A 27,237-nucleotide genomic window follows, 5' to 3' on the forward strand; every position below is an offset into this window, starting at 1 on the left:
CCTATACAGTATATATCACCCTACCAATGAAACACACCAGCCGCTGTGGCGCAACGTCAAAGGTACTGTATCATATATATGCACATGTATTTTTTTTCTTCAATAATTATATTGGAGAGTGGCAAATGAACTCTCTTTACCCGAGCCACTCTGACTAGACAAAGACATTCCTAAGCTTATAAAGGGACATATAGATAAGAAATGACAGCTAGAGAGTGGGAAATCATCCTTTAGACTGTGAAAAGGAAGAAACCTAAAGTAAAAAACTTATCTATGGACAAACCTCTGCAACGTTTAGGCAAGGCTGTAGAAATCCTTTTGTTCTATAGTATCTTTATAATATATATGTATATATGGGTATACAAATTTATAAAAATGTATTTTAAAAATACGTTAAAATATATTAAGTAAAGATGCTACTTTAATTAGAGATTGTAGACTAAACTTTATGTTTGCACACATTAACAAGTATTCAATGGGTTTGAAGAGGTGAGGCTAACTTTTTTTCCTTTTTTTTGTTTGTTGTTCCTTTGCTACTATAACTGCATAGGTTACTATTAATGAAGAGTTTCCTCTTTTAGTTCAGGGTTCACTGTTCTATGTAACTTCCATGATTACATTTTCCTTTAATTAATGTTTTGGGTAACATTGATAAATAGAGATAATCTCATTGTTGTGTGATTATGTAATATGTAATGTTACAGTGTTGTTTTCCTCAGTACATTGGCTTGCCTAACATTTAATAAAATTCAGTTAAAAAAACACATTAAAAATAATTTCCTTCACAATACACATACATTTTCAGCACCAGGAAATTGATTTTTGTTGAATACATATTTGCAAAGTTCATTTTCAGGTTAGTTATTCAAAAAAGTCATCTTAGTCTATGAATTGTATTGACATGAGGATCAGACTTCTGTATTTTCAGAGGGTACAGTTACTTCCATTAACGGTGTGACCAGCTAGCTATAGGATTTCTGTATATGGTTATACTATATTTGTAAATACACTAATTTTTAAAATGCTCTGATTTTCAGCCAGGAAAAGACAGCCTGCTGTTGCCCATCATGGTCATTGGAAGGGTGGTCTTTATCCCCCTGTTTATGTTGTGCAATGTGTTGCCAAGAAGTCATCTACCTGTTTTCTTCTTACATGACGCCTGGTATATTATCTTCATGATCCTCTTTTCCTCAACCAATGGATATCTGGCCAGCCTCTGCATGTGCTATGGACCAAAGTAAGTATGAAGCAGCTCATCCTGATCATGTTGGGAATGTGGGACAAATATTATTTGAAAGACAAAGTATTTCCCTCTAAATAAAAACAGTACCTTATTATACTTGTAAGAGCTTTTCTGTTCATACATTTTCTAGTAAGGTACTGGTTAGAACATTCTTTAAAAGTCTAAGAAAAGTCGAAGAGCTAAGCAAGCAAATGATAATGAAGAAATGGCCACGTAGTTGCAGATAAGGGTTATTGTAAGCATTGTAGGTGGTGATGTATCCTATTTCATTTTTTGTCCTGGCAGTTATTATGGAGTCTTACATTAAGTCTTACAGGTCTGATAGACAACTGTGAACAAATTCGGTTTAAATGTGGATGGGAACAATTAGATGGCTCATGGATTGTGACATTTCTAAACCAGTCCAGCACCTTGTTAAGGTGGAGCTCAAAGTATGGGAGGCTGTTTAAACAGGAAATAGCAACGGTGCTCTTGTCAATAACATCTCACTGATAGCTTGTGGTCAAGATGGAGAAACAGTCTATGCTGAAAATTCTCCCAAAAACACTCCTGTTAAACATATAAATGTATGTCATACGTGCAGAGGACACATTACGATTTTTAAGAATAAACATAACATATTGCAATGAAACATAAATTCTGTAAAACCAGATTCTACTTTGGCATTCAAAGGTATCACTGGACTTGTGGCAAAAGTGAACGCTGCATTGCTGTCGGCTATATGGGGTCTCTGTCAGAACAATACAGTTGCAGTAAATGTGATGTTGAAAGAAGTGGCAGCTTTGTCGTAAAAAGATGAACTCTACAGAGTGAATTTGAGTTTAACAATATGCTGCCAGGGGGGAAAAAGAACCCCTTTAAGCAAGGTCTTTTTGGTATCGATAATGAAGTGGAACAGGAGATGCTGATTTCGGTAGTCCATACACACAAAACAGTAAATGTGCCTAACAACAGAGCCACGGATGATCTTGAACAGCATCCCAATTCTGTCAGCCTACAAAAAAGAATAACTGAAGTGAGTTAACATTACTAATTGTGAATGCTAAACATGCCATACCAGTATACTGTATATCTCTATATTATAAAAAGAAATCCTGGAGAGAAGCAGTAGGTTGACAAGACGTGATCTTCACATAAAGATCACAGAAGACACTTAAAAGACCTGCCAGACTAGAGAGATTGACCCAGGACCATCTCGCGATAACGTAGAACATGAGATTCTTGCAAGACATGCCCTACTTACAAATAAATAAGAGCAAGGGCAGCCAGCAACACACTCAGTCATGTTTTGGCTTTGAGCGCACACAGATCCAGGGCTCTCAACGCATATAAAGCGTATAAGGACAATACGTTATAAATGAAATGTAGACGGCTAAGTGAAAAAGAAAGCAGTGCGGAGAAAACAGACACAAAAGCGTTGGAGAGACAAAAAAGAATAATCTAGGTGCAAATTCAGGAAATAAGGAAAGTAATTATCAGCCTGGAACAAGTGGAATTAAAAGAAAACACGTCCAATCCGAACGTCGACAATATACACATGCAGAGCAGGTTAGAGATTATGAAAGCAGTGGAATTCGAAAGGCTCAAAAAATAAGTTGGCGCAATACACATGTGGAGAAAGTTAAAGAATATGAAAGTAGGAAATTTAGAAAGTATAAAAAAAAAAGAAAGTAAAGATAGAAGGAGTGCAAACAAACGGAAATTATTACTCAAAAAAGGGAAAATAATCACCAGGTGTCATTAAAAAAAAAGCAGGATAAAGTGAGATCAGAAATAAAAGACAAAGTAGAAAACAAAGTAAAACGTCATAAAGAGGTTAAAAAACAAGGGGGCCAAACACATGCAGAGCAGGTTAGAGAAAATGAAAACTGGAATTCAAAAGACTCAAAAACAACATAGGCACGAAACACATACAGAGCAAGATACAAAATATGAAAGCAGAAAAAAAACGACTCTGTCAAAACAAAGAAAGTAAACATCACATTATCGCAAAGAAAGAGAAATTATTACTCGGAGAAATAATGAAAAGGTAAAGAGAGATCGAATATATGGACACAGGTGATATGTCAGAAGTATGTAAATATTGTAAGGCTTTGAAGTTTAAGTCAAGAGAATTTCAAAAACAGAGTTTACCTCACATGCATTTATTGGTTACTTTGCAAAAAAAATTATTAACTGCTGATGATGTCGATCGTTTTGTCTGTGCTGAAATTCCAAACAGATGAAGCTATCCTGAATTATGGTACAAAGTCATTAAACACACGTCTCACAGAGCTCATTTAAATGATTCAGCACGTTGGGACTCAAAAGATTCCAAATATTGTTTTTATAGAATTTTTGAAATAAAAGTGAAACTAATGAAATAGCAACAATTCAAAGAAAAAAAAATCTTAAAAGTGAATAATCCGGGAAAACAAAAACGGGGGTTGGCAAGCAAAGCGAGCAGGGGGCAAAGCCCCCTAGTAGACCATAATTCTGAATTGAACTTTAATTCTTGGAACATTACTCTTAACCCAGAGGGGACTGGGTGGTCTCTTGGTTCTGGAATCCCTGCAGATTTTTTTTTTTCTCCAGCCTCTGGAGTTTTTTTTTTTGTTTTTTCTGTCCACCCTGGCCATCGGACCTTACTTATTCTATGTTAATTAATGTTGACTTATTTTATATTGTGTCTTCTATTTTTCTATTCTTCACTTTGTAAAGCACTTTGAGCTACATTTTTTGTATGAAAATGTGCTATATAAATAAATGTTGTTGTTGTTAATGTTACCTTAACATATTCAGTAAATTGTGCCAACCTTCAACATGTAGCTTTGCTCATGTTTTCGTTTGTACCCTGCACAATTACGGCACGCGGACCAGAGGAAATTGAGGAAGACTTTTTAGGAAAATCCCCTGCGAGAATAGCCCTTTCCACATCAAATTTTACTGCCATCCACTTACCAATATTTGAGCAAGTTGTCCCCAGGTGTTTATTCATAGTTACACATCTAGTCAGTCAAGACTAGTATTACATTGATGGGCTGATGGCTTTAATAACATATAAGAGTGCATAATAATGTTTCACAGTATCAGCACCTCTTCGTTAGAGAGTGCATAATGTTCAAATTTCTGGCTATTAATAGAGGCACTGCCTATTAATAGAGTTTATACTGCAAATGTGACTGATAATGAAACTCAGTGTTTTATAATTTATGGTCACAGAAAGTGATCTTGTCATGGGCATCATGCAAAACTACAAATAAAGATTTCTATTGAATTCTAAAATAAATAAGGTTCTTGTTCAAATGACTGATCACTTGATTCTATAGTACACATGGCAAGCACCTCGCATAATCATACTGTCTTTGATTCCAGTGTGTACATTTCACACAAACATATTGTTAAATTAAAAGCTTATTATCCAGGTTTCTGCTTTGCATCAATTTTTGCTAAAGTAGAATGTGATCCCAGATAAGAATGAAGCGGATGCTGGATGGATGTCATAAAGGAAGAAAAAAAAAAACTGCAGTCATTGCCAGCTGTTTAGATTATGAGTGGAGAAGATGAAACACATCCTTTACAAAAGATACTGTACTTGGTGTTCTGCCAGTGAGATAAAAATGTCAGTTAAAATTCAGGAGCCTACTATGAATACTTGAGAGACAAAACATGCACTTTACTAGTTTACTCTCTGTTTCCTTAGAAAATACTGAATACTAGACCATAATATTACAAAAAATATAAATACATTTTATAACCTTTAGCACTCCTTTCTCATAATTCCAGTCCTGTCAATGTTTTTGTAAAGCCTGTAGGTTCTACCTGTGTTGCTTTTCTCCAGGTACTCTGTTTGTTTCCTCGTTTCCCAGAAGTCATTATTCTTAGTCTGCTTGGTGTGCCCAAGTGGCTCTGGTGTGAGTGCATTTGTCCTTGATGGACTAGTGTTCAATCAAGGCTTGGATCTGCCAGACAAGACTTCCAGTTGCACTGTAATGGGAAAATGGACTTGAAGATGAGGGGATAGGTTAATAGAACTTATTTTACATTTTTTCACTTTCTTATTAGATATTACTTTATCTTCGCAATTTTGTTCAATCTGAGACTGTATTGTGGAATATGATCACTATGTTATTTTACATTACATTTCTAATTGTTATTTGCATTTTGAAGTAGTAAAATGATGAGGTTCACTTAAGAGTTTAGTATCTAAAGTATGTAATGAGTTAAATCACTCAAAATACAATTAAATATTGAATTTAAGAACTGAAATGTATCAAGTAGAACACTAGAAAATTGGAGCAATTTTGACAAAAACAGAATCAATTTAGCCCAACAAAGTGCTTTATTTCGGTTCCATTTATTTTTATCCAAATTAACGTTGTGTCCAGTTTTGAAGTACAGTTCTACAGCATACCACACAACTTAATAACTTATTTCTATAGGGTGGTCCAGAACTAATTATGCAATTTCCGTTACGCTATAACTTATTATGTTTCTAACATAGAAAATCATCCAAAAATTCCCGGACCATCGAGAAGTGTGCGAACTGACGACATGAAGAATCATTTTTGCACCGAACTGGAATCGTCCCCACATAAATCAAAGTCACCCAGACAATCTAGATCTGCATAATTAGATCTGGACCACCCTGTATGGTTCTCTATGTGAAGAAAAAAAAAATTTTAACAACTGTGCGAAATTTCCTTTTGACATCTGTGTCCCCTGCTCTTGTTTTCAGAGCCCATTCTAAAGCAACAGTCAGGATCCACTGCACTCATTCATTTCATAATTTTGAACACAACAGGCATGTGACGTCTTAATCTTTGTTTGCTTAAATGGAGAAGGTTCATCTCCTTCACTTTTTCCTCATAGCTCATACCTTGCTATTTTGGAATCAGACTAGTCACTCTTCTCTTTACTTTCTTGAGCAATGCAGTGACTTTTTTGTAATGTGCACTCCATAGACATAATGGTCTCCGTAGTACCCCAGGTGAGGTTACATTGGTGCATTATATAGCCTAAGCATAACGTCCATGGACATCTACCCCACGCATCACACCATATAGCCTAATATAAGTCTGTTAGCCTTGTTAATCACCTCCTTATAATGTCTGGATGTAAGCAATAAAGATTCCACTATAACTCCTTTGTCCTTTTCTTAAGCTGTACTTCCAAGTTTTTGGTATGATGTCTGTTTGAGTGTCTGATTTTTTAAATATGGAACATAAAACTATACCATGTTAACTATTTATGATTTTGTTTGTGAGTAATACTGTATAAAAAAATTATTGATTACCAGTAATTGCACTTGCATTACCAGTGAATGCGCTTGACTTGACCGCTCCTAGTTTTCATTTTCTTTCTCTGTACGTTTATCATTCATTTGCTCAGAGGCTGATGCGCTTGCTGCTTCCCTAGCAGCTCTTCTTTTCTCCACCCTAGCGGCCCGCATCTTCTCTTCTTTCGTCGGCAACATTTCGCGTTAAAAGTGATTAAGTCAATGTTTGTGTTGCAATTCCTTAATACGTTTTCCATAATTTTTCACTTAAGTTGGCACTTAAGTCTTCAGTCTGCCTCAACAATGATTTAAGATATGAAGAGGTAGGGGAAGTGACATCGAAGGTGGTAGGGATGAGAACAGCGCCCGTACACATGCGCCACACAGCCACCCTGCCGGCCACTGGCGAGAGTTGATTCTACAATAAAATTGTAACGGCCGACCCCTTTACCCAGCCGGCAGCTACACCTCCAAGACCTGTGGCCTGGATAATTTTCTGAGAAACCTAACTATCAAGCCGTACTTCTACACAATTAAACTTTTCCCCACAATCGACGGTATAAATGCACGTACACAAAAGCAGAATGTAAAATTAAACGGAGTAAATGTATTAAATGACACAAGACATACCACAAAACAAATGCACATATAAATATTCCTCCACCCCAGCAACTTCAAGACAGCACCAAATATACATACAAAAACCCCTCCCTTGTCCCTGTAACATATAACACACACCACACAAGCAACAAAATGACTAATGAACAGAATGGTTGTGAATTTGAGTCCGAAAGTAAAAATGTCCTGATTACGGATGACTGAACTAGCGGCAATTGTGGTGTTTGATTTTCCCGGCGTTTGGAGCAACCTCACCGTGATTCCTCGGCGTATGGTGGATGATGAATAGACCCCGGGGTCTCAGCAGATGCAGGTTGAAAGACAGTCCGGATTAATGAAAAACAAACTGGAACAAAGCGCAATGAGATGAGACAGCAAGCAAGTTGAAGTAGTTGACACAAAACACGGTTCTTTTTTCTTCTCTCTCCTTCCTCTTAAATAGTCAGTGACGGCAGTAATTGATTGATTAAGCACAGGTGTTTTCCAGGTTTGCGGCTGCGGTCTCCTTCCATCATCCGTCCTCCTTTACGGGGACGGCATTAACTGATACACATACAAACAGCCAATGGGACAATGAAACGAGACACACACAGAACTGACATTTGAACACTAACTATGTGGCCCCGCTACAAAATAAAATAAAAATAAAAAGAGGAATAACCTTGGAGGTCAATCATCACCCCGAAAGCAGATAGTAGAAGTCATGTAGTATTATGTGTACCAAATTTCAGGTCAACAGGTCAAATGGACAGCCACGGTAGCGTATTATATAAGAAGATGGTACAGTGGTGCCACAGCTATAGGTCCCCAGGTTTCAGTCCAGTTTAACTGTTTGGAATCTCCACGTTAGGTGGAGTTTCGTTGGGTACTTTGTTTTTTTTTTGCACATCCTTTAGTGATTTGTTAACCAGACACATATTAGTCACATATCAGTCAGGGTATTTAAAATGAAGGCTTTACATACTATTAAACAATTCTCCTCCATGTTGCTGATGAAACTGATGTGCTTTACAACACATCTGAACATGGCCACTTTAAAAGTGCTGACATAAAAATGATTAATTACACTAATATTTATCCTTTTAGAGCTGTTATTTATATAAGGTAAGTCAGCAAAGCAAAACAAACCAGAAGTGCATGTCAATTAGTGGCAAGAAGGCCCCTGAAAAGTGACACCGAAGCCACATAACATACACAGCTGAATGACCTTATTTATTCACAAAAGGCACTCACTAGTTTTATGGACTTAAAACAAATCATTTTTCAAATCAATGGATATACTCCAGGCACTGTGCTTTTTCCTTGTTACTGTATATTTTTTTACAGAAACTGCCACATTAAGTGTTAATTGTCCGAAGTGCAAAAGTTAATTTGCTGACTTTGTTTCATGATATCATATTTGGTGTTTGCCAGCATCCTCCACTAAAAGAACTAGGAGTCAATTAATAATGCTAAGATGCTTTTTGGATTTCCCCCAAGTAGTCGTGAATTGGTTCTGATATATAAACTGCTTAGATAAATTCCATAAATACTATAAGAGAGTTGGCATCCTGCAAACTTTGTCCATGTACCATATGCAAGTAACCATATAAGACAACGTGTTGGCATTATTTATGCATATTTTTTAAAAAAAAAGTACTTTTAAAACATTTTTATACGCGGATCCTTTAATGTAATTAATTTAAATAAATCCTGTTTCAAATTTTAAAATGCATGTCTGTTTATTCCTGATCATTTAAACTTTGACTGCTGTCATTAGATTGAGTTAATCCAGGTGCATCAGAAATTACTTAAATGTGTCCTTACATAGCCCTTGTGTCCTGTGCTTCGCCCCTATCTGACCATGAACTGGTTTAATTGGGTTTGGAAACATAGACTGGAAAAAGCAGATACATAATTTGAATTAATTTAATGAATTAATCACTTCTCTGAAGCAAGGAGCTGCCCAGGCTGCCTTGCACAAAGCAGGAGATGTAAAAACATGAGAAGCACTCCCCCAGGACTTAAATATGTACTGCCCTGTCAGTTGTCCTTTCTTTTGAACCTTCCATTTTTTTAATTTGGAATAGTAGTGAGAAGTTTACAGTAATTAGGAATATATAACTTTCTTTGATGGGCTGAAAGAATCATCAGATCAATCAATCAATCAACATTTATTTATATAGCACATATTCATACAAAAAATGTAGCTCAAAGTGCTTTACAAAATGAATAGAAAAATAGAAGACACAATAAAAAATAAACATAAGTCAACATTAATTAACATAGAATAAGAGTAAGGTCCGATGGCCAGGGTGGACAGAAAAAACAAAAAAACTCCAAAGGCTGGAGAAAAAAATAAAATCTGTAGGGGTTTCAGACCACGAGACCGCCCAGTCCCCTCTGGGCATATCTACCTAACACAAGTCAAACAGTCCTCTTTGTATTTAGGGTTTTCATGGAAGGACCTGATGATGATGATGGTCACGTAGACTTCTGGCTTTCAGTCCATCAATGTTGGTGCATCATGATGATGATGATACAGTTAATTACTACATTAATTTCAGATCATGTTAAGCTATCATCTAATTCAGCTATCTTAATGTCAATTTGCTGAAACATTTTGGTATTTCCAGTAAAGTAAGTTTTCAAGACGCACAAGAGATTCATCGCAAAAACCATTATGCATGTCTGCTTTGCATGTGCTAATCAAAAGGCCTCACATTGCCCCTGTCTGGTACCATGATTAGTGAGTATAACAACCTTACCTCAAAACCTCTATATCAATTGCAATAAAGGCACTACTTCAAGTTGCATCTTTTTCTGAATTCTTTCTCAGTCTCTTTCAATTTTGTGCATAACATCAGTAGTTGATTTCTGATTTTCAGCTCTAAATATGCCTAATGTGAGTGAGCTCTGATGTGTTTGTTCAAGTGTGGTCATGCACTCAAACCTATTAATTATAACAGGACTGCCTCATCTAAATAAATCACTCTCCAAAGCTAAAGTAGCTCACAATTAGGGAAGACTACTTCAGTTTAGAGGACATGAAAGGTGCACAAGAAAATTGAATGCAGAAGGCTAAACTATGAAAAACATGTGCTTATATTATAGATTCAAAGGAACACTGCATTTAAACAGAAGCACTAAAGTATGTGAAAGAGGGAGAGATGATTGTTTCAGCAGAGGGTTTGCACTGTGCAGTTGAGATGCTTGTTCATTCTGAGGAAGGGCATATTTAATACAGAGTGCTTATAAAGAGTAAGAGAGGTAGACTGAGAGGCCTAAAATCTAGCATTTTAATAAACGTATATTTACGGGATGTCGTCAGTGGCCGTCAATGAAAGTACTATTGCATGTGGCAAACAGTAAGTGACATCCTCAGTGGAGAGATCTTTAAGTGAGAGATGATGCATGGATTGAGCCAAAGAGTAAGACTCTTGCTCAACAAGCAATACACAAGTAGACTGTCATTACCGATTAGATCTTTCCATAAAGGCAGTTCAGAAAGGTTAAAATAACTATCCTGAGATAAAGGAACATTAGGGCAAAGACAGGAAGAGCAGCCAGGGCAGACCTAAGGTTAAAACACAGGACACCAAAAAGATCAGCAAACAAACCAAAAGTAATAGATTTATGTCGACTTACTGTAGGTCCATGTGTTCAACAGGGCACACTGGGTAGTACGTATCATCCAGCTTAAATTCTATGGACATGTTGTCAAAGAACAAAAGTCAAAAAGAACTAACTTTCTTTCACCTGCTTTACCCATATCTAAACAAAGTGCAGTGACAATTACTGTGCATGAGGCTCATCCTTAAATAAAATGGCTGCCAAATCCATTTAACCACACCACTGTGACACTGCACAGGCAGACATGCGGCAAATAAAATTCCAAAATAGTGAAAGGATGAAGTTATCATCAAACAATGCTGAAATGGTAATAATAATAATTGAAAGAAGTCAATAGAAAGAGATCAAAATTTTACAATCTTTGTTTAATAATGACAAAAGTGAAAACCAAATATGTGAATATATGTCTGCGGCGCTCTGCCCGGGGTTTGTTTCCTGCCTTGCTCCCTGTGTTAGTTGGGATTGCCTCCAGTAGACCCCTGTAGATAGGATATAGTGGGTTGGATAATGGATGAATATATGTCTTAAGTATTAGGATTATTTTTGCACAGTGTTTTAAATCACTTACATATATGACATTTTTTCGATTTTTTGGGGTAATAAAATAAATGGGGTCAGTTTTTGAGGAAATGGTCTGTTGAGGCACTTCAATTGATTTAGTTTTATTTTTGTTTTTTTTGCAGGAAAGTGTCATCGCATGAGGGGGAAACTGCTGGTGCAATCATGGCCTTCTTCTTATCTCTAGGGTTGGCACTGGGAGCTTCAACATCTTTCCTCTTCCGTGTAGTAGTATAACTGGAATTTCTTCAAGTCTGAAGAGAACAGGACATTTCCTATTTCTACTCATCATCACCGAACGAGACCCTTAAATTATAGTTGGATGGATTGACACAATTGTATTAGTTTTTTTTTTTTGTATCACTTTCAATTAGGGCACAGTGGTGGACACTACTGCCTTAACACTCCTAGCACCTGGGTTAGAAAACTGCCCCAATGACTAAATGTATGGGAGTTTGCATGTTCTCCCTGTGCTCTCATTGGGTTCCTCCCTCCTCTCAAACCTGTGCAGGTTAGGTTAACTGACAATCTGAAATTAGCCCTGAGTGACTGTGGGTGTAAGCACAAGTGAGCCCTACAGTGGACTCATACTCAGTATAGCACTGGTTCCCATAATGCACCTAGTCCAGCTGAGACAGGCTCTGTCAGCTCTTGTGCTCTAACGTTGGAACGAGTGAATGAATAGATTATGTTAGTGTGGCTACCTTACAGCCTAAGGAGTCAGGTTTAAACCTAGGCCTGTTTATTATCTGTATGTTTTCTGTTGCTTTCCCAGGTCCCCCAAAATCCTATAGACGTGTTGGTTCTGTTAATTGGTAAACCTAAATTATGCCAGTGTATGTGTGTGTGTCCATTTGGCAGACTGATAGCTTATCCGGGGCTTGTTCTTGCCTTGTGCCCGATGTAGTCAGAATAGGCCTTGACCAGTTGCAATCCTGTATTGGAAAAAGAGTGTTTGAAAACACGTCTGTTAGCCACTCTGTTTTTGAAGAACTATAGAGCACATGGAAGTGCAGTCAATTTCTAAATGGAAGAAAGTGTCACATCTTATATGAAACATGAAGTACTTGAGGTCAGGGTGTCTTCTACTCATTCATCTATAGGGTGGTCCAGATCTAATTATGCAATTTTCATCAAGCTATAACTTATTAAGTTTATTAGATAGAAAATCACCCGAAAAATCCCGAACCATCGAGAATTGTGCGAACTGACAACATGAAAAATTGTCTTTGCACCGAACTGGAATTGTCCCCGCATAAATCAATGTTATCCAGACGATCTGGATCTGCATAATTAGATCTGGACCACCCTGTACATTTCCTGCTTGTCTTCTTGAAACATAATCTAAGAGTCTTCAAGCAGGAGTTACTTCTCGTCTCATTCATAACCACAAAAACTTTTAGAAATCTCCTTGTTCATATAGAAAAAATGTGAATTGTGTTTAGGATATGCTAAAGCTCTGTTGTGAACCATGTCTTATTGATAGTTCCTTCACGACACGTTTTCTACTTTGTCGTTTGTCCCAGCTATTTGACCACATCTTCATATTCACAACCACAAAGCAAGCAATCTGTGAATGGGTGTCCAACAGGCCGGCGCGTATCACTGCACGGCGCAGACGGAAGGTCTTCATTATAGCAGGTTACTTTACCGTCCTCTTGTTCACAAATGTTATTTGAAAGTTAGATAGCCAACTACTGTTGTAAATTCTGTGTACTCTTCACTGGTTAACAGCCCATTTAGAATGAAATTCAGCACACTCAGGCTCTGAGAAATTCTGTTCTAGAGATGGAGATGTTCCAAAAAGGAAGAGCAAAAGGAGCAACTGGTGTTATTAGATAGATTACTTTTTATAAAGCTTACTTTATGTGAGCCAATGTGCAGCTTAGTATGTACGTACTTAGAAACGTCTGTGCCATTTATGTACTTTTAGTATATTATATTTTTGTCAAAGTGTTTGTATACTTTAAAAAAGAACAAAATTTACTAATTGAAATTGTGAGAATATTATGGTAGTAATACTTTTAAATAAGAGTAAAGAAAGTAGAATGTATTAAGAGGTTTATAATTAAATGTATAGCGATTATGTTAGTTGGCAAGAAAGTATTTAGTCAATAGTTTCACTTGAGACTTCATTTTAAAGAGATTAAGGAAAACTTACCCTTTTTTTCTGAAAGAATGCCTGCCAATAAATAAAACTTGTTTGAAACACCATTATAAGAATTCATAATATTTAGCTATGTGCCTGTATTCTTTGAGGAGGAACTTGTAGGCTTACAGCTTTTTATATTTGAATGTAAAATATAAGTGCTGTACTATAAATAAGAATAACAATTTTATTTTTGAAAGCATTACAAGAGTAGCAGTGTTTTTGTCTTCTTGTTTTTTCATTACTTCTGCATTTTCCTTCCTTTAGCCTAAAATTGTCTAAATTTGCTGGGCGGCTACATGTGGGCTCTGGTTGAATTTGTGCCAGAGTTTCCATATTTTCTGTTATTGTGTTTATGAGTTTTGTGTCATGAATCATGAAGTGTGTGTGTGAACATTAGGACACTCTAGACGAGAACAGGCCATTCAGCCCAACAAAGCTCGCCAGTCCTATCCACTTATTTCTTCCAAAAAAACATCAAGTCCATTTTGGAAAGTCCCTAAAGTCTTACTGTCTACCACACTACTTGGTCGCTTATTCCAAGTGTCTACCTTTCTTTGCATAAAGACAAACTTCCTAAAGTTTGTGCAAAATTTACCCTTAACAAGTTTCCAACTGTGTCCCCGTGTTCTTGACGAACTCGTTTTAAAATAATGAGTGCTAATTCCCTTCATAATTTTAAATACTTCAATCATGTCACCTCTTAATCTTCTTTTCCTTCTCCTTGTGCCCTGTAACCAACTGGCAGTTTGTCCAGCCTTGTGCTAAGCTAAGCCAGTTGGTAAAAAAAAAGAGGTACAGAAAATTGATATTTCAGTTAGTCTCTCCTAATAGCATAAAATTGGATTAAGTAGCATTAATACAGGGTGGCATGTTGGCACAGTAATTGTCACTGCTACACCACAGCTATAGCTGTTACAGCATTTTGTAGCTTTATGGATTTGTGTACTTTTTTTATTGGGTGCTTCAGTGTGCCTCTTGTATTCTGAAAAACATGCTAGTTAAGATAGCTGGCAACCCTACATTGATAATCTGTGAGTGCACCTTGCAACAATCTGCCAGAGCTGCCAGAATAAATCCCCTTTGCCCGTGACCCTGAAATGGAGTCTAGCAGGCTCAGCAAATACAGCAAGAGTTTCCTCCATATCACTTGGTTTCTAAAGATATAGATGCCAGCTTAGCTGGTGTCTGTTAGTTGTTCTGCTGTGTGTGTGTGTGTGTGTGTGTGTGTGTGTGTAGAGTAGTGTTGTTACATGTACAAGGTACAGTGAAATTCTTGTGTGTCTGGGTATGCCTTGTAGTGGACTGGCGTCCCATATTGGGTTGGTATTGCAGTGTGACCAGTGCTAATGCAGCCCTGAGGTAGATAAAATGGGCACAGAGAATGGATAATCTCTGGATCATATGTGCTTTACTATTCGGCTGACTACACATTGCCAACCTTCATCAGCTGAACATGGGCGTCCAGTGTGATAAAATCTAAGCAGCACCAGCAGTAAACTGAATACACTTTATCCCTACCCAGTAAATTATACCTTTATGGTAGCAAAGTGAACCAAAATGCCAAGGATGAAATGCATTTCAGTTCCATTCCCTATAGGAATCAAAGAATATACTGAGCCTGTTTTGCTTTTAATGAATACATCTGAATTTCTTCTTTTTCAGTCTTGTAAAATTGGTTCAGATGGACCTGCCTGATGCAGAACTCACTCCATGGATATTTATACAAATTTATTACATTTTCCACAGGTCCTTTTTTACTTCTGGTGAAAAGCACTCATCTTTTTTGTAATTCCTTTGAAAAGAGTCACTGGAATTGTTACTGGTATGATTAGCAAACCCTGGAGACTTCTGGATGATTAAAGTGACATGAAGTGACATATTGAATGGTTAACAAACCTTAAGAGACTGTCTTAGAAGGAAATCCTAAGAGGCAAGCTTACCATCCTCTTGTGAACTCCCCTGACATTCACAGGATTTACTTGTAAGGCCTACCTTAGCCATTATCTACTTGCCTGTTCTTCAAAACTTGTTTTTAGCAGCATTCTCAGTTTGTCTTAAAGTTGGTTTCATCTTTTCTCAATAAAGAATCTGACAACCAACGTTTGCCATTCCAAAAGTACCATCGCCACCATTAAAATATCTAGATTGTTCTGAGACACGGGGTGTCCAAAGATTATCATGAGAGGATAAGAAAATAACCAGAAGATGAGCCAAAAATCATCAAAGAAGGGAAGGTCAGATCCGAGAGGACCAATAGACCAGGCAGCAAGACACGGGGGCAAAATGTGAATCAAAAGTCAAAGGCAGAACTGAGTTAAAAACAGAATCAAAAGCTGACACAAGGGCCTACTTGAAACAGAAGCTGACCATCATTAATAATGTTTTAGTTTCAAGACATGAATATTCCAAAGATTAGGGCATAAGAGAGACGCCAACATATTTATACCGTCGCATCCTGTGACGTCGTTGATAAGATTAGGGTTCGTGTGACACACGTGTCATGTAAACAAAGGAAACGATGGGATGGGAACAAAATTGATCTGTCAAAATAAATCAAAATTATTCATAGACCTCAAAAATAGAATCTGCATGTTGAAAAAAAACACAATATACATGTATAAATGTTACAAATAATAAGATATCAGATCATCTTGACCGTTAGCTCCCCGAATGAGCCTGAATGGTCTCCTCAGCTGTCAAGTGTCTTGTGCTCCAGTGTACACTTAATTTGCTTCAAATTTTGATTATCTAAGGAAGATCTGTTTAATTTCCTCTGTAGAGTTGCATTAGAGAGACAGAGATGTTGGGAGGATGTGATGATAACGAGCTGTCACCCCACCACATGACGAACCACCTGGTTTGTGACACCACACTGGAACAGTCCATTAACAATTACAAAATAATAACGAATCTTACATGAAGCAGTAAACTCGGTTGGAAACTTTTTACAAGCAAACAAAAAGAGAAATACAGTGGTACCTCGGTATACGTCCGCTTTGGAATACGTCCTGTTTGGATGGGAAACATTTTGCTTGGTACACGACCTTTGTTTGAAATACGACCCGCGCGCTACCCTTGTTTACCTCTCTCGAGACAAAGCCACGATTGTCCAAGAGCGTCAGTACGCCAGCTGCTAGCATTCAGTGAACAACCCGCGCTACAACTCTATGCGAATTTTCACGTGATTTTGTGTTTGTTCACGTAAATTTGAATTGATAGTTGAAAAATATGAAGGTGGCATGCGTATCCGGGACTTGGCTGCTGCATACCGTATGCCAAGAACGACGGTATCTACGATTGTGAAAAACAAAGACGTTATTAAAAAGTAAAATGAGGTTAAATTTTCATTTATTTCATCTAAGTGCTTTTGTATTTGTGTATTTTAGTATTAAGCAGTGTTTAAATTATTTTATGCAACCCCATCAATGTATAATATGCCAATAACAGTAGGATTTTTTTTCATTGGAACGGATTAATCATTTTCCTTTTATTTCTTATGGGAGAAATTTGTTTGGTATACGTCCTGTTTGGTATAAATCAAAGGATCTAGAACGGATTAAGGACGTATACCGTATAAGAAAAAGAAGACTAAGGTAAGGAAATGGATGATTCTAGCAAAAGAAAGCGGAAATCAGTGTCAAGACTGTACAAATCATCTCGATCTTCTTTTTCTTGAAGTGTAATCAGAGCCAGTGGGACGTAACGGCAAATTGAAAAGAGCACTCGGGACTAAGCAAGGGGCTGAAATCCTAAAATCTGAGATTGGGAAACTCATTCAAAGAGCAAATCTAAACCTGAAGTCAAAGATGATTGGGGGTCAAAGCCAGAGCTCATTGCCTAAAGCTGTCTTGCAAAGTGGATTATCTGCCAGGCACAGTCTTAAATGTTTGGATCAGTTTTAAAAAGCTGACCGCCATGACGCCACACAGTGCACACATCAAGGATGTTGGAGCATGTCAGATCTTCACATCTGGCACATAAAATGGAGGTGATCTTGATGATATTACTGACAAGAACAGTAAAATGAACAAAAATAACACAAAATATTACAATATTTCTTTTATCATGACACATTCTCGACTGCCACTTACAAGTACAACTGCATTTTTTTTTGTCATGTAGCGTTTTTTTATCTTTATCTTATTTTTCTCTGTTTATCTCTCTGTCATTCACTTGGACTTTTCCATAGCATGCCTTAGGATTATACTGTTCACAACGAGAAATGGAAACTTGTCTTTCCTTTTATTTTTATTTACTTTATCAGTTGTCTCGTTCTCATGAGTTTCTAAACTATTAAAGTGCATCTTGCCTGCCATCAGGCCTCTTTAACAAAGTTTGTCTTTAATTTTGTCTGGGGTGATGTTTTCCTTTAATATTCCCTACTTTACCAATTCTTTCATTATTGTGCTATCTTTTTTTCCAAATTTCCGGCCCACTTTTAACAGCCCATGCTCTTTCATTTCCTCCTTCTTAACATTTCCCTCAAGGCCATGCACTACGTTTTTAGCTGTTTTCTTTTTTATATTAACACTGATTTGTGCGTTCTGCTCAATAGCAAGTCTTTCAGTATGCTTTTTGATTTTTTTGTTAGCAGTTGTTTTCTATTCTTCTGCCTTCTTTTTTAAAGTTCACTACCTTGAACTTTATTCCTTTCTATTTTTCAATTCTTCCTTCACTTGTGTCCAGAATGGTACAATGGTAATGTGATCACTAAAACTGGACCATTGATGTTTGGGAAAATGTCATCTGGTCTGATGAATCAGATGGTCAGGTCAGAATTTGGCATGAACTGCATCACACCATCCATCCTTGAGTGAGCAGCACATGCTGGTGGCGGCAGTTCAGTGCTGTGGTGAATGTCTTCTTGGTACACACCACATTCACACTTGGAGGGGGTCAACTTGTGAAAAGGACCCCAAACCCCCCAAAAAATGCACGCATTAGAAGATAAACTCCCAAACACCTGGGATTTATTAAGGACTAGCAAAATAGTGTGTTAAAGAAGTTATGAAAAAGAAAAGGAAACATTTTAAAGATAACGTAACGTGATTGTCAATGTAATTGTTTTGTCACTGTTATGAGTGTTGCTGTTATCAAGGATTTGATTGTCATTATATTTTTCAATCAGGTTCGTATTTGGAGGATGTGTTGTGTTCAAGTTACATATCGTGTTTTGTCAATCGTTGTAAAGATAACAGGTTTCATTCATCGAAGTGTTCACTACCCAAATCAGTACTCGTGAATCTAAGATGTTAAACAGGCATTCCCGGTATTAACTTGTGGATTTGCCTGCGAATATTTAGTGGCAGCGTGTCTATGAACTTAATTTAAACTTAAGCTTTACACCTCGCTTTCCTATTGATATGTCTACAAAGGCTTGTTCAGATTCAGAGGGTTGTTCCTTTCTTACTGCATCAATAAGCAGCTCGTATTCCTCTTTATCTGAGACATCACACACCGCATGCACGGGTTTACCTTTCCCAGTCCTGCAAACTTTAGCGAAGTGGTTCAATTGACCACATTTTTTACACTGTCTTCCTTTAGCTGTACATTGACTTTTTCCACCGTGTGCTTTGTTTCCGCATTACCTGCACTTATGAATATGCTTGTATGCGTCACTCGCTTCATATTCTTTTGCTGCCTTCTCAATTGTGTAATGCGTTTTTTGTTCAGCGCACTTTGGCGGTCTTGCTTTTTGTGTGCGTACTGCATTCACAGTCAGTTCACGTGAGCCGTGATCAAAAGTCTCGTTTATACCCTGCATCTTCTCATTAAACTTGTATCTGGCGAATATCGTATTCGTCGTAGGCATGACAAATGCCAGCGGCAGCGTGTCTATGAACTTAATTTAAACTTAAGGTTTATAACGTGCTTTGTTTCCGAAGTAGCTGCACTTATGAATATGCTTGTATGCGTCACTCGCTTCATATTCTTTTGCTGCCTTCTCAATTGTTAATGCTGACGGACAGCCTTATATGGGCAGGCACTCAATTACGTGGGAGGCATGACGATGAGGGACGCAACTCCTCCTCACATGGCAACCGAGCTGCAGGCTATGGCCATATATATGTACGTAAGTAGGTTCCCGTTATGACCGTTACGTGTAGAATTTTGAAATGAAACTTAACTTTTGTAAGTAAGCTGTAAGGATTAAGCTTGCCAAATTTCAGCCTTCTACCTACACGGGAAGTTGGAGAATTAGTGATGAGTGAGTGAGTGAGTGAGTCAGTCAGTCAGTCAGTCAGTCAGTCAGTCAGTCAGTCAGTCAGTGAGGGCTTTGCCTTTTATTAGTATAGATAGGTAGTGTTTTGGGGACCTGAGAGATCTACCTTACCGAGACCTTCACCTTTCTTTATTTTCAGATATTGTGTGATGGGCACAAGTGAGCTGGTCATGTGGTGGCTTGTTTTGTGTCTCATTATTGTTTGGCTGCTAATTAAGGAAAAAGAGGCAACTAAGGGGCCTGAGTCAAGTTAATTAAAACTAAGGTAAAAGAAGATAATTAGCAGCAAAAACTGGTCACTAATGAAGAAGATGGTTAAAATGAAAACCCCCAGGGCCTCCCGGGCCAGAGTTCAATACCCGTGTTTTAAATTAAAACTCACAAAAGTAACTGCGCTGCTGCAACAAAATTCGATGTGTCTGAGAAATTGGTGCGAGAGTGGAGATGTCAAAAAAAGAAAATTAAGTGTCGTATTTTTGAACGGCCGTATAAGTTGGGGTCTGATTTTATGATCAAGACCAAACATATACGCAAGTATATACTTGAATTTAAAAATAAATTTAGAGCTTGCATTCATTTTGAGATATCTTAACATGCATTTCAGATATCTAAAAATGGAATGAGTGCTATTCTGAGATATTTAATAATAATAATAATTCTTTGAATTTAGAAATGTATTTTGAGATATCTTGAACTGCATTGTATGTATCAGAAAATCATATTCAGATCTCTTTAATTGTACTTTTTAAAGTTGTCTTAAGATGTATTTGAGATATCTTGAAATAAATCATTATAAGATATCTGAAAATGGAGTAGAGATACATTTAAGATATCATGAAACAAATGTGAGATATCTGATGTGGGTCAATAAGAAGACATCTGAACAAGTTTTAAGACATCTTGGTTACATTTCTAGATATCCTAAAAAAACCTTCCTGCTCATGTGAGATATCTCTAATTCATTTCATGATGCCTTAAAGCAGACGGGAGGTCGTAGTGAAAACGTTGGCAATTTTACAGGAGTCAGTTTGAGATTTCTTGAATTGCATTTCAGATACTGTATCTCAAAATGTACTTGAGATATCTCAACATTCACAATAACTTATTTCAAGATACTGTATCTTTAATTGCGTTTGAGATATATTGACAAGTATTTGTGATATCTCCATCTGAAAAGAAGGAATATTTTAAGATATCCCAAAATCTATTTGAGATATCTTAAAATGCAGTTAAGATACGTTGGAATAGATGTATTTTCAGATACCTGTAATTCATTTTCCAGACATCCCCAAATGCCAGGGAGTGGGCACAATTAATTCAATTGAAACAAAATCTAGAAGCGGCAGTTTTGCTTGTGGGTTGTGTCTACTTTTGTTGCACAGATGTTATTTCAAGAAAATAAAGAATACACTGCTGGTCAAACATTACATGCAGTGCTGGCTCTTGGTTATTTTGCACTCTAAGCCAAGCTTATTAGTGTGCCAAACGACTAACCCATGTGGCTGGGTCCTAACGATCTGCACCCTAGACAAATGCCTAATTTGCTTTAATGGTGGCGCCGGCCTTAAGCATGTGATAACATCAAAATGCAATGGCAATTCATATATAGAAGGTGAAGCACAAAGTTTAAAGCAGGAGATGTGAAGTCTTCAAACTAAATGTAGAAGAGGTTTGGTATTCTTATACAGTGGAAGCTCTGATCACAACCGTAATTCGTTCTAAAACTCTGGTCGTAACCCGATTTGGTCGTGACCCGAAGTAATTTCCCCCCATAGGATTGTATGTAAATACAATTAATCTGTTCCAGACCGTACGAACTGTATGTAAATATATATATTTTTTTAACGATTTTTAAGCACAAATATAGTTAATTATACCATTGAATGCACAGCAGAATAGTAAACTAAATGTAAAAACATTGAATAACACTAAGAAAACCTTGAACAACAGAGAAAACTAACACTGCAATAGTTTGTGTTATAGCGCTATGAACTGCTCACTAAAAACACTTTTTTTTAATGAATTTTAAACACAGGGAAAAAAATGAACATTTGAAAAATCCGTAATTTAATAAACCACCAAGAAAAGTAACATTGCAACAATGCACGCTACGAACCGATCGCTGTAAACAGAAGTGAAGTGGAGGTTAAAATCCAATAGAAAAAAGTCTTCATTAAATACGAGGTTAAAACAATGCTGGAAGCAGTCTCTTTAAAAACAAGCCTGGTGCATTCTTTAACTGCCTTTTTATGCCTTTTGTGGCCAGCCCTCTCTCTCTCTCTCTCTCTCTCTCTCTCGCGTGCACTGCACAGGGAAAGACTGAACACATGCGGAAATCATCGATGTGCACAAACCGACAGGAGAAACTGGCTTGTTTGTATACCGAGTGTGTGGTCGTGAACAGAGGCAAAAGTATGGCAAACTTTTTGGTCGTAACCCGATTTGTATGTGTTCAGAGGTGTTCGTGAACCAAGGTTCCACTGTAAATTAAATCTGACCACACAGCCATGCAGTCAGCAAACTTGTAGATATCTGGCTGACATTACAAGTGGTTCTGAATTAATTCCCACTCTAAGAACACACTAAAGTGAAATCTCGTCTGACATAGCTGTGAATGTTTCTGCCAGGGTTGCTGTTGTGGCTCAGGTTTATTTCCTGTTAATTTAGTCTTTTTGTTGTTGCTTAAATATACAAATTCATATTGTGTTATTGTTTATCCTTTTGGTTTCTCATTTTGTCTTTTTATTTATGTAATATAATTTTTATTAACAGCGGTGGGCTGGCGTCCTGCCCGGGGTTTGTTTCCTGCCTTGCGCCCTGTGTTGGCTGGGATTGGCTCCGGCAGACCCCCGTGACCCTTAAGTTAGGATATAGCGGGTTGGATAATGGTTGGATGGATGGATTTTTATTAATATTTTATTATCTATTTATTTTTAAAATTTGTATAATGTGAAGTGTCCATGTATTAGTTTTCTGAGTTATCTACCCTGGCTCCTGTATGTGGAGCCAATCTAGTAGGCAAATTCCAACTTTTAATCAATGTCTGCACTCAGGTGATTTTTTTTTTTTAAATGAAAAGGCAGCAAAATTTAAAACATGGAAAAAAAAAAAAAAGAGTTCCCAAGGGTAGTAGAAATGCTACACCAAAATAATAAAAAGTCTGCTCTATTTGTTTTCAAACAGAATAAGAAAACATCATGCTTATCTTTGTTTTCCAAGGCCAAAGATGATTTAGCCTCCCCTGGTTAGCTGCCTCCATATCTGTATATGTAATGCTGCTGGGAATGTCAAAAATGTGTGTACATAAAAGTACAAAAAAAGGAGTTATTTAATGGTGTAATCTGGATGCTTTATAGCGCCCGACCTGGAACAGACTGACGCAGAGGCACATACAAAATTAACAGAGGCTTTATTAATTCTCTTTGGCCGTGGGACACGTCTTCCCCATGCCACACAGCCCAACACAGTCCCAAAACACAATTACAACAGCACCAAACACTCTTTGTCCACCACTCCTCCTCACGACTCCAGCCTCTGAGTGGTGGTGACTGGCCCCTTTTATATCCCACCCAGAAGCTTTCCAGGTGCTTGACTACCTGGTCCTAATTGCACTTCTGGGTGGGGCTGAAGACTCGTCCAGCTGGGCCGTTGACTCCACGCAGCACCCCCTAGCGGCCATCCCATCTCCCAACCAGGCTGTGGAGGACTCCATCTCCCATGGAACCAGGCTGGGGAAATCATAGTCGGCCCAGGAGGGTGCCACCAAGCATCCCAGGGGACGTATTGAGCTGTCCGTGGTTGCTCCCCATGAACATATGCAGCAGGGACGTCCCGGCCGGGCATGGGACCTAGCCGTCCATCACAATGGAAATACTTGAATTCTCTAATAATTCTTCTTCTGAATGTATTGTGAATTCAATTCAGTCTGTTTTTGTACAGAGCTCTTAACTCAATGGAGGCTCATAGCGCTATAACAAGTTCACATTTAAAAGGCACTTACAGCTTTACAAATTATTAATTTGTTTATGCATACACATAAAGAGACAGATTTGTTTGAACATACAGAATAACAAAGCAGCAAAGCCACCTTAAGATGTCTGCCCATTAACAATAGTGCTGGTATGTTTCAGCCAGGTGATCTCCCCTCACTTATGTTTCAATTCCTTTTCTTTTCTTTTCGGTTCTGATTATTATTTAGTTTCTAGGTATGAGACTTAGTTCTGCAATGTCGCTTGTGTTTTATGTTTGGTTCCTCAAGAGGGAGGCCTAGAAAGACTGATAGGAAATGCAGTCCCTTGTGGCCCGCTGCAGGTGTTGGATGTTTTGGAATTCTTCTCTGTATGTTTATTGCTACTCTTTGAATTGTCTGGCTTTTTGACATTTTTTGGCTTTGTTTAAGGATTCTGACTTCTGTTAACATATTGAAACTTGGTTACTGTTGAAGGCCAAAAATGGCAAAAGTACCCATTTAAAACGACATCTACAAAACAATGAAGTGTGCAATAAGTGAAGGGCTCTGAATCCACTGTAGCTGCAAATCCTTTGGGTGTCATAACTCCAACAAGCCTTTAAGCCACGGACATCACATATTTGGGTTGTATTCTTGAGATGCTTCACCCAGAAATTGTAAGTTTGTCTCATTTGGTGGCTGGAGTCTCTTTTTTCATACGTGAATCGCAGACAAAATGGGTTGAATTTCCACCACGAGATGGACTTGTTGGTACAGACTTTCTAATTTTTATCCCCAATGAACTTTTATGTGTACAAAGACAAAGTGTTTTCATACCAGTCAATGAGTCTACATTGAGTTTTTTTGTCCACGGGCAGAAAAAAGGGGGCTTCTATCCACTTCTGAATGAACATTTTTTTTTCTCCAGCTTTTGGAGTTTTTTTTTTTGTTTTTTCTGTCCACCCTGGCCATCGGACCTTACTTATTCTATGTTAATTAATGTTGACTTATGTTTATTTTTTATTGTGTCTTCTATTTTTCTATTCATTTTGTAAAGCACTTTGAGCTACATTTTTTTGTATGAATATGTGCTATATAAATACATGTTGATTGATTGATTGATTGATTGAACATAAATTACAGAGCTATGATGTCGAGTCCTCCATGTTTTGTTTGATAAAGTACTGGACTAACTGGAGTTAATTTGTTTCACTTATCTTCTCGTTTTTGTTAAAATGTATCTTTTTCTTTATCATTCCATAGCACATTTTTCCCGGATATCTACTGTCTCGTTTTCACATGTTTATCTCCTTTATTATTTGCAGTGATTGTGATAGGTGAAACCATTGTTCAGCCCTATTGTTAAGTTTTAGAACATTCTCAAAAAGATTTAATCCATATCATGATCACCGGGGACCACAGCCTATCCCAGTGATAACAAACTGCAAGGAAGGAACAAATTCTGTGGACACCCCACTTACACAAATACCTCCAATCACTTGGGGGCCATCGACACAAAGCCTAACACACATCAGGAATGTGGGAGCAAAACCAGAGTAAACGACGTAAATGTGAACGCAACTACACGCAAAGGGCAGTTTGGAGATTACATGCTTTTAAGTCAGCCAGAAAAAGCGTAAAACAGATCAACACGCATTATTAATCAACCCTTCATTAATCACAAGAAAATCTTTTAACCATTCTAATTCAATATAGTGCTTTTAGCGGAGCACAAACTCAGAGTGCTAGCACATTTTTGCACCTACAATATCAGTCAGCCATTGTCCAACTCGCTATATGCTAACTACAGGGTCACGAGGGTCTGCTGGAGCCAATCCCAGCCAACACAGGGCACAAGGCAGGAAGCAAACCCCGGGCAGGGTGCCAGCCCATCGCAGGGCACACACAAGGGACAATTTAGGATCGCCAAAGCACCTAACCTGCATGTCTTTGGACTGTGGGAGGAAACCCACGCAGACATGGGGAGAACATGCAAACTCCACGCAGGGAGGACCCGGAAGGCAAACCTGGGTCTCCATACTGCGAGGCAGCAGCGCTACCACTGTGCCACCCCACTGTACAATGTATTCATAGTAAATGAGAAAAATCATACAATATTTACAAACTGTGGCAGACAACCGGGACCTTGCCCCACCGGGACGCCTGTAGCAAGGAATATTCCCTTGGACATAAGAGGGCCGCCCCTCTGGATTCCATCAGGGCCATAGATACAGAGCTCATCCTTGTGGGGATCCGTGGCCGCCACCAGGGGGCGCCTGGATGGTTCTCAAGCCAGGGACTGCAGCACTTCCACCACACCAGGAAGTGCTGCCGGAACAGGAACCAGATACGCCCGGAGTGCTTCCGGGTGCAAGGGCCACACTTCCGCCACACCAGGAAGTGCTGCTGGAAGATCATCAAGGAGCACGTGGAGCACATCCAGGTGTGCCATAAGAGGGGCCGCCTCACACCATTCGGTGAGCTGGAGTCGGATGGAAGAGGATGGCGCTTGCGAGGAGTGGAGTGGAGTGGACAGAAGAAACGAAAGGAGCATTGTGGCTAATTGTGCACTGTGGCATTGTGTACAACGCGTGTGGTTTGGACATCTGGCTGTCTCTGTGTCTGTCTGTGTCTGGGGCAACTTTCACAAAACAGACATTAAACACACAACAGAACAATTCACCTTCAAAGACAACCAGTGGATTCAGAAAGTACTCAGACCCCTTTATTGTGTTGTACATGGGTACATTTGACATTTTTGCCCATCAATCCACACTCAATAACCCACAATGACAAAGTAAAAACATGTTTTCAGGAAATTCGTTTAAAACAAAAACTGAAGACTCGTTTATATATGTAATCAGACCCTCAGTTTTTAGAAGCCTCTTTGAAAGAAATTATAGCTTCAAGTATTTTTGGGTAGAATGTACAGAAAGATGGGCGGCACGGTGGCGCAGTGGTAGCGCTGCTGCCTCGCAGTTAGGTGACCCAGGTTCGCTTCCCGGGTCCTCCCTGCGTGGAGTTTGCATGTTCTCCCCGTGTCTGCGTGGGTTTCCTCCGGGCGCTCCGGTTTCCTCCCACGGTCTAAAGACATGCAGGTTAGGTGGATTGGCGATTCTAAATTGGCCCTAGTGTGTGCTTGGTGTGTTTGTGTGTGTCCTGCGGTGGGTTGGCACCCTGCCCAGGATTGGTTCCTGCCTTGTGCCCTGTGTTGGCTGGGATTGGCTCCCTGTATTTGGATTCAGCGGGTTGGAAAATGGATGGATGGATGGATGTACAGAAAGTGAAGGGGTCTAAATACTTTCAGAGTCTGCTGTAAAGAAATTATGGATAGAACTTGCCCATTAAACTAATTGACAGTGGAAAAGAAGAAAACGTTAACTCCAGTCAACAGCATTCTTGGTGAAAACAGAGCTGAAAGGGGTCCGCAATCAGTTAGATCAGTCAAGGTCAGACAAAGTCACAGTCACCATGACCTATGCCATCTGGCTGCCCGCTCATCTGGCCATTCTATGGTATCATACGTACCTGCTGGCCTGTGTGATAAGCAGCACGTTAAACCCTTTATTGATGAATCTCAAGTCTCACCACACACCTCTGGGGTCATCTCTCATGAGCTGGAGTA

At 38.4% G+C, this 27,237-nt stretch overlaps 1 protein-coding gene across 8 annotated transcripts in view; it reads left to right on the plus strand.

The window, feature by feature from the left end:
* slc29a1a (solute carrier family 29 member 1a) overlaps window positions 1-12,468 on the plus strand; it is a 196,284-nt gene extending 183,816 nt beyond the window's left edge. For all 8 annotated transcript variants that reach the window (XM_039738837.1, XM_039738832.1, XM_039738833.1 and 5 more), the window contains 2 exons: window positions 1,038-1,237; window positions 11,414-12,468. In XM_039738837.1, coding sequence (XP_039594771.1) covers window positions 1,038-1,237; window positions 11,414-11,525 — 312 coding nt within the window. In that variant the 3' untranslated portion in view covers window positions 11,526-12,468. The remainder of the gene's footprint in view (window positions 1-1,037; window positions 1,238-11,413) is intronic.
* The last annotated feature ends 14,769 nt before the right edge of the window (window positions 12,469-27,237 follow it).

This window comes from Polypterus senegalus, chromosome 16 (assembly GCF_016835505.1).
Source record: "Polypterus senegalus isolate Bchr_013 chromosome 16, ASM1683550v1, whole genome shotgun sequence".
Taxonomy (NCBI): Eukaryota; Metazoa; Chordata; class Cladistia; order Polypteriformes; family Polypteridae; genus Polypterus; species Polypterus senegalus.